The sequence below is a fragment of the Oncorhynchus keta genome, chromosome 2 (genome assembly GCF_023373465.1).
Source record: "Oncorhynchus keta strain PuntledgeMale-10-30-2019 chromosome 2, Oket_V2, whole genome shotgun sequence".
NCBI classification, from domain to species: domain Eukaryota; kingdom Metazoa; phylum Chordata; class Actinopteri; order Salmoniformes; family Salmonidae; genus Oncorhynchus; species Oncorhynchus keta.
The window spans coordinates 30,992,658-31,000,970 of NC_068422.1; the positions used below are offsets into that span (position 1 = coordinate 30,992,658).

The 8,313-nt window shown below is 45.0% G+C and overlaps 1 protein-coding gene across 5 annotated transcripts in view; it reads left to right on the forward strand.

The window, feature by feature from the left end:
* The window catches only part of LOC118399112 (mitogen-activated protein kinase kinase kinase kinase 3-like), a 68,626-nt gene extending 60,331 nt beyond the window's left edge, over positions 1-8,295 (forward strand). For 3 of the 5 annotated variants that reach the window (XM_035795009.2, XM_035795018.2, XM_035795027.2), the window contains 15 exons: positions 1,178-1,346; positions 2,047-2,153; positions 2,352-2,393; positions 2,559-2,643; positions 2,791-2,870; positions 2,972-3,032; positions 3,352-3,469; positions 3,572-3,630; positions 3,869-3,972; positions 4,206-4,377; positions 4,466-4,534; positions 4,665-4,757; positions 5,026-5,096; positions 5,244-5,299; positions 6,707-8,295. In XM_035795009.2, coding sequence (XP_035650902.1) covers positions 1,178-1,346; positions 2,047-2,153; positions 2,352-2,393; positions 2,559-2,643; positions 2,791-2,870; positions 2,972-3,032; positions 3,352-3,469; positions 3,572-3,630; positions 3,869-3,972; positions 4,206-4,377; positions 4,466-4,534; positions 4,665-4,757; positions 5,026-5,096; positions 5,244-5,299; positions 6,707-6,794 — 1,374 coding nt within the window. In that variant the 3' untranslated portion in view covers positions 6,795-8,295. Of the gene's footprint in view, positions 1-1,177; positions 1,482-2,046; positions 2,154-2,351; positions 2,394-2,558; positions 2,644-2,790; positions 2,871-2,971; positions 3,033-3,351; positions 3,470-3,571; positions 3,631-3,868; positions 3,973-4,205; positions 4,378-4,465; positions 4,535-4,664; positions 4,758-5,025; positions 5,097-5,243; positions 5,300-5,550; positions 5,602-6,706 lie in introns of all 5 variants that reach the window. The other 2 variants (XM_052475087.1, XM_052475090.1) reach the window with 2 other exon arrangements.
* The last annotated feature ends 18 nt before the right edge of the window (positions 8,296-8,313 follow it).

The window sequence follows — 8,313 nt, forward strand, 5'->3', positions numbered from 1 at the left end:
TCTCTCTGTCTCGCTCTCGCTCTCTCTCTCTCTCTCGCTCTCGCTCTCTGTCTCTCTGTCTCGCTCTCTCTCTCTGTCTCGCTCTCGCTCTCTCTGTCTCGCTCTCTCTCTCTCTGTCTCGCTCTCGCTCTCTCTGTCTCGCTCTCTCTGTCTCTCTCTCTCTGTGTCTCGCTCTTTCTCTCTCTCTCTGTCTCGCTCTCTCTGTCTCGCTCTCTCTGTCTCGCTTTCTCTCTGTCTCTGTCTCGCTCTCTCTGTCTCGCTCTCTCTGTCTCGCTCTCTCTGTCTCGCTCTCTCTGTCTCGCTCTCTCTGTCTCTCTCTCTGTCTCGCTCTCGCTCTCTCGTCTCGCTCTCTCTCTCTCTGTCTCGCTCTCGCTCTCTCTGTCTCGCTCTTTCTCTCTCTCTCTGTCTCGCTCTCGCTCTCTCTGTCTCGCTCTCTCTCTCTCTGTCTCGCTCGCTCTCTCTGTCTCGCTCTTTCTCTCTGTCTCGTCTCTCTCTGTCTCGCTCTCTCTGTCTCGCTCTCTCTCTCTCTCTCTCTGTCTCGCTCTCTCTGTCTCGCTCTCTCTGTCTCGCTCTTCTCTGTCTCGCTCTCTCGCTCTCTCGCTCTCTCGCTCTCTCGCTCGCTCTCTGCCTCTCTCTCTGTCTCGCTCTCTCTCTCTCTGTCTCGCTCTCGCTCTCTGTCTCGCTCTCGCTCTCTCTGTCTCGCTCTCGCTCTCTCTCTGTCTCGCTCTCGCTCTCTCTGTCTCGCTCTCGCTCTCTCTGTCTCGCTCTCGCTCTCTCTGTCTCGCTCTCTCTCTCTCTGTCTCGCTTTCTCTCTCTGTCTCGCTCTCTCTGTCTCGCTCTCTCTGTCTCGCTCTCTCTGTCTCGCTCTCTCTGTCTCGCTCTCTCTGTCTCGCTCTCTCTGTCTCGCTCTCTCTGTCTCGCTCTCTCTCGCTCTCTCGCTCTCTCGCTCTCTCGCTCTCTCGCTCTCTCGCTCTCTCGCTCGCTCTCGCTCTCGCTCTCTCTCTCTCTCTCTCTGTGTCTCGCTCTTTCTCGCTCTGTCTCGCTCTGTCTCGCTCTTTCTCGCTCTTTCTCTCTGTGTCTCGCTCTTTCTCTCTGTGTCTCGCTCTTTCTCTCTGTGTCTCGCTCTTTCTCTCTGCCTCGCTCTGTGTCTCTCTCTTGTCTCTTTCTCTCCCTCCAGCCCAAGTCAATCTGTCTGCCCCAGGAGAGCCCGTCCCAGGGAGAGGATGATGGAGGGGGGACCATCAAGCGCTGCCCCGTACCCGAGAGCCCTGCCCGAACCTCCTCCTCAAACGTACCCCCACGCCCTCCACCCCCACGCCTGCCCCCCCACAGACGCAGTAGCCTAGGTAACGAGAGCACACAGAGCCAGGCTGGTTCAGAGCCCGAGGGGAATGATGATGATGGGAGCTTTAGGCATTTCTGGGAGTGGCTTCACGCCCCGCACACAGAAGAGGAGTTGGAAGAGGTGTTGGAGGATGAGAGTAAGGCCAGCCAATTGGTAGCCCCATAGCCTATCACCCTTCCCTGATGGGTTGTTATTCCCATCAATCAGTGTCCATAGAGTCTAGCGCCCCCTCCCCATCCTTCCTTCCCTTTCTTCTGTCTGTCTGTAGATCTACATAGTGCAGTGTTGTTGCTGCAGTCATGTGACCCTGTCTGTCACCAAAATCCAGCCGCCTCCTCCCATCGTTGACATCATGTTCTCAGTGAGGCAATCAAAATGTAATCTGATTCTCTGAATGTAATCAAGCGTTGGGAATGCATTCTCCGTTCAGTGTGTTAGCACTGTAATCAATGCATTCTCCGTTCAGTGTGTTAGCACGGTCAAATCACTTCGTTTGATTACTGTTGTAATCCCATCAAAACATATTCCATTATTGATTAGCTGTGATTAGATTCCAGTATGTACTGCATGTGGAGAACTCTCTCGCCAGCACACACACACACACACACACACACACACACACACACACACACACACACACACACACACACACACACACACACACGTCGAGATGTGTGTAATAAACATGTTTCCCGCTGCAGGTAATGGATTGAACTCTCACCAGAATGGAGAGAAGGACAGTGCTACAGAGAGGCAGTCCACCATGCCCCCTAGTGTCCCCATACGGAAAGACAAGAAGGACATTACGGTAATGCCCCCTGATCCCACACACTCACCTTATTAACAGTGACGTTTCAATACATTCCCTTTCCTTACACACTAGGGCATCGCCACACTGATTGTTGTTCAAGCCGTTCATCAGCGACCACTCGTCTAAAACCAATGTGGTCCAGTGATCATCCACATTATCTGTCTCGCCCTTTATGTGTCTCCCGCTGTTTTTCAGAAGCCTATCAGTAATGGCCTCCCACCCACACCCAAGGTCCATGTGAGTATGATGCCTTCTCTCCAGACACACCATGATCTTATGAACCAACGTCAAATAGGGGTTTTGCCCCCTCAGATAAAGCTTTCAAGATGAGAGCTTTGAAGAAAAATCTGTCATGTTTGGCTTCCCTCCAATTTTCCAACCTCCATTCTCCTTGCTGCTCAGATGGGGGCCTGTTTCTCCAAGGTGTTCAACGGCTGCCCGTTGAAAATCCACTGTGCCACGTCCTGGATCAACCCAGACACCAGAGGTAGGACACTGGGAAAAAACAACATTAGTATCACTTTCCTTTTCTTTTTTTACATCTTTATTGTCATGACTTATTACAGGAATCGTTGCCAAGGCGATTATTTGGATGAACATGACTAAAAGGCTCTTTGTTTCGTCGTCTTTTCAGACCAATATTTGATATTTGGTGCCGAGGAGGGAATCTACACTTTAAACCTGAACGAACTGCACGAGACGTCCATGGAGCAGGTTTGTTCTGGTTGAAGGTTTCTATATTTCTTCCTCAATGGAGGATTGTGAATGTTGTCATCAACTCCTCATTGGCTCTCTCCATCCCCGTCTGTCCCCAGCTCTTTCCCCGCCGGTGCACTTGGCTTTATGTTATGAACAACTGCCTGCTCTCTATATCTGGTAAGACTATCTTGGACCTGTGCTGTGTCTTACTTTTGTTGTTTGTTCTGTATCTAGTAATGGTTTTGCTGTAATTGACGTTCCTCTGCCAAAAAAAGGTTAACATTGAATAGAGGCACTTGCCTTTAAAACCTTGACTTTGGAAAATTTGGCCGGACTTTCTTTGTTTGAAACATGTCTGGCCCTTCTGAAGATATAATCTTACCATGTGAAGTGTGTTTTGAAGGCAGATCTTTTCTCTCTTTCTTTACTGTGTCATAAATCGCCCTTTAAAGGTTTAGAAGTCTAGCTGAAAATATGCTTTTGTTATTGCTTTCAGGAAAAGCCTCTCAGCTCTACTCTCATAACGTAGCTGGTCTGTTCGAGCATGCCCGGCAAATGCAGAAGTTACCCATGGCCATTCCTACACACAAACTCCCAGACAAGATGATTCCACGGTAGGATATCTAAGGCCTCTTCATTCATTTGGGTTTGAACTTAGTTTTTTTTTTTAGATGATGCATAGAAAACGGATTTCTTGTTCCTTATGATCCTCATAGGAAATTTGCCATATCCAATAAGATTCCAGACACAAAAGGGTGCCAAAAGTGCTGCGTGGGTAAGTGCACATGTGTGGTTCACCCATAGAAACATGTATGCACACTTTGGATGATGGGCGTCTGCTAAATGTATAATCAAGTGCTGCATGGCGTTGTTCTTAACTTACGGCACAACTGAATAAGAGAAGTTGAGGATGAGTCTGAAATAATGCACAAGACATAATTTTTGATAGAGTATAGCACAAGAGTTCAGAGAGAGATTTGTGAAAAACCTTGAATGTGTGTGTTTGTGTGCAGTGAGGAATCCCTACACGGGCCATAAGTACCTGTGTGGTGCGTTCCAGTCCAGTGTGGTTCTGCTGGAGTGGGTGGAGCCCATGCAGAAGTTTATGCTCATCAAGGTAAATCAGCGTTGGGTTCTGGTTATTCTTGGGCGGACTGACCATGTAAAGGGTTAGAATGTTTGGATAAACTTAACACAGTCCTGTTATGGAAAGCTGATTCGATTAGCTAAAATAGCATGTCAACGTTGCTTCTCTCAAACCGAGTTGAAATGATTCCTGTCAGTACATGATAATGGGTGATTTCTTGTGGGACAGGATGCTTGATCTATCTCCTCTGGTCTCTCCTGTAGAACATCGACTTCCCCCTGCCCTGTCCCCTGGAGGTGTTTGAGATGCTGGTGGTGCCGGATCAGCAGTACCCGCTCATCTGTGTGGCCGTCAGCAAGGGCATCGAGCTCAGCCAAGTGGTCCGCTTCGGCACGGTCAACCCCAACTCAACCTCCTCCTGGTTCACAGAGGCCGGTCAGTGGCACGTGGTCGCAACGATGATGATTATCTTCATTAGGACATTGGTTGTTCTTGATGATGAGATGTTTTTCTGTCCACTCAGATACGCCCCAGACTTGTGTTATCCACGTCACCCAGTTGGAGAGGGACACCATCTTAGTTTGTCTGGACAGTACGTTTTACCCCCCCCTCCCATCCGCTGAACTAACACAAATAATTATTTTCTTCTCACTCAAATGAGAAATTCCAACTTATGAATATGTTACTGTAACCATTATGGATGAACTCTTTTCTGTGATCAGGGTGTATAAAGATAGTGAACCTACAAGGGAGGTTGAAGTCCAGCAGGAAGTTGTCTGCTGAGCTGACGTTTAACTTCCAGATCGAGGCGATAGGTACGTTTCCATAACCATGTCATTCACACTTCTACCCAGCCCAAAGACACCAAAGATGGGGTTATTTTATTAAATATACATTTGAAATGATTATGGATTTATTTCAAAGACTCGGTTCTGTTGTGTTAAAGTTGGATATTTCCATCTGTGTATAGAGCTCTATGCAGAAAGATAATTCAATATCCTGAGCGTTTTTCCCGTCAACCATTTATCCCACCTCCTACTTGTGCTTTTTATGGTTCAGTGTAACACCCACATGTCTTTGCAGTGTGTCTCCAAGATAGCGTTCTGGCATTTTGGAGGCATGGCATGCAAGGGCGGAGTTTCAAAACCAATGAGGTAAGTTGAGGGTAATTGTTAGTTGTCTGTTTGTGTACACGGACGGTTTAAAAAAAAAAAAACTATGTTCAATCCCGGTTCTGTTTTATAACTTGAAAGCATTTAATTCTGTTGTATGTGTTTGAATATGATCTGTTTCCACCCCAGATCACCCAGGAGATCTCTGATAACACGCGGATCTTCAGCCTGCTTGGATCTGACAGGTGGGTAAGGGGGTCCATGATGCTCAAGGTCACCTTATCTGACACACCTGTCTCAAGATAGACTTACACACACTCCCACTCGTTTTTACACTGGCAATGATATTAACATGGGTGTCGTCGTGATGCCCGGTTTGTTTTCTAACGATCTACTGCAGTAGTATAGAATCCTGATTGCTTGAATTATCTGGTGTTAGTTGTTGGTTTTATGCTTGCTTGTCACCTTAATGGCTTGTTTGATTTTGTGAATGAAGAAACTCTCAGCACGACAGTTCAGGGCAGGAGGGAGCCGCCAATCTGCCCAGGTATACTCACTGCTCCCCGGGTCACTCCAGGCCTCACCTAGCCTACAAGCTTTCTGATCCATGGATTTCATCCCATCTGTGTGTGTCTCTGTGTGTGTGTGTGTGTGTGTGTGTGTGTATGTGTGTATGTGTGTGTGTGTATGTGTGTGGTATGTGTGTATGTGTGTGTGTGTGTGTGTGTGTGTGTGTGTGTGTGTGTGTGTGTGTGTGTGTGTGTGTGGGAGGAACTGGAACTCTAATGTTCCAATTTTGTCTGAACCTATTGGTTTGGAGTTTGTGATGACATCTTTTTGTTTTTAACACACTTTAAAGTAACTGTCCACTGTTTCCAGAATGTATTAAATATGACCTATAATTCATTACAATATGAGTGAAATAGTCCTTCCAAAATGTTTTAATGGAGTATGTTAAAAAGCAGCTTCTCTGTGTTGGAATGGTGTGTGTGTGTGTACCCCAACAGCAAAATAATGTGGGGGTATACCAGTCGTTCAAAATATTCATGCAGGTAGACCACAGATTGGCCAGCTCATCCTCTGAGGAAATGGCAAGCATTTCACCTGTACTGTAGGAGGTTTTTTTGTGGGGGTTTTCTCTCCCAAGTTGCTTTGGCACAAATGAGAACAGGATGATTCAACAACATTGTTTGGGTATCAGTTAACAGAACATGGACTTTTAAAAGTTAGATTTTCACTGGACAGTTACTTTAACACATCTCCCTCAATGTTTCCCCCTGCTGGGTTACTCTGGTAACACCACCTACTGGGAGTAAACCTATGATTGTGGAAAGGATACTCTGGTGGCCAGTGCATGGAAGTGTCAGGGTTTCTTATTCATAGAGTTGGAATGGATGCTTGGCAAGCTTACCTTTTTCTTGGGTCAGTGACTACTCTGTTACAGAACTTTGACCTTAACATGATGGACTTTGCCTATGGTGCTTGAGTAGTCTATTGGTAGGATTTGGGATTGTGCATGTTGGGGGGGTGTTGGTGTCTGTTGGTGTGTGAAAATGCATTCTCTGTTTGTGAGGCTTACATTTGTAATCCTCCTGGTCCCCTCTGGGACATATATTTTCACAGTGTGAGTCTGAACTGAACCTGTGTTTCAGAGTGGTGGTGCTGGAAAGCAGGCCGACTGACAACCCCACAGCAGCCAGCAACCTCTACATCCTGGCTGGACACGAGAACAGCTACTGATCACACCACACAGCATCTTGGTTACACAAGACACTACAGACAGACTACTGCTTTAGCTTCACATGAGACTGATCCTTCAAGGGTGCACTTCCAACTTGCCTCTTACTTCCTTTTAACACCTATATTTATTGTGGCATGTAACAAAGAACTGGATGACTTCTATATGATTTCATTTTAGAATTAAGTGTTGCCACCACTGCTAGCATCTTAGCCCATACCACACAAGTGCTTAATTGACCTCTATTTAATTGTAAATATAAATGTAGTATTTTTTTCGCAGAAAGGGACCCTGGCTACTCCGGGGTTGTAAACTAAAGACTGGTCATGTAGATAGGTGTTCTGTACCGGTATGGAGACTGTAAAGATTTAAAAGGGTGGTTCAGGGGGTCAGTTTGAGCACTAAAAATGACTTCTTGTTCTCTAATCATGTGACAAGGGACAGGATTTGATCCCCTCTGAGGTTTGGCTAAGTCTGAGCAGCAAGAAAGTACCACTTACTGGTAATGTCATTCTGCACGCATCGTCCTCCCAAATGTGGGAACTCCCTTTGTAGTTCGCTTTGAGAAATATCTAATGGGAGATCAACCATTTCATTCTTAGCTTCCATTTATAACTCTATGAGATGAACATTTCAAACGGTTTTAATTGCAGGCTTACTTCCCAACTAAGTTGTATGCTTTTTTTTTAATACTGTGGGATCACTGGTGTTAAAATTTGCACAAAAAGGTATTTGAAGAAAAGAAGAGTGCCGTTGTATGTAACTGTATATGTGCTTGTAAACTTTAAGTATACATATATATGTTCTCACAAGCTGTGACACAGGGGTTGCATTAGCATAGGTAGAATTATTATGGAACACTCACTGAACATTACTGAAATACCATAATGAGACTGTGGAGGGAGAAATGTCAAAGGTCAAAATTAAACGGACTCTAGCGGTACTGTTTTGATCACCACCGTTTCATCATGTGATTCTCAATGGTAATATCGATCATATACACTATAGTCAAATAGACAAAACACATTCCTTACTGTTGGACTCAGTGAAGATGTAAAAAGAATATGAATGTTACATTTTTTTTGTAATGTAATGCCAAAATGTGTTCTCGATTTATGGCCAAAATTAGTGCGGTGTCTCTACCTCGTGCAATGTTGAACAAAAGGAAACGAGTTGTGTAGAAGAAGAAAACAAAGTCAGTAAAAACACTACAATAGTCATGTTGGTTTTAATTTACACAGTAGGAATGTGTAATGATTATGGACAAACTAACTTCCTTTCTGGCGCATTACCATTTTCATATTGCAATGCACATTATATGTATATAGTGTAAAATAAAATCTGTTGGTTTTACATACTGTATAATTGCCTATATTTTGTTTCAAATGTGTAACAGATTTATGAAACAAGTTAACACATTAAAAGAAGGAACTGAAGCTTGTGTGTCTGTTTGTCGTAGAGAAATATTGATTGAAATGCAAAATAAATATTGAATAAGTTTCACATTGTCTAGTTTGCTTT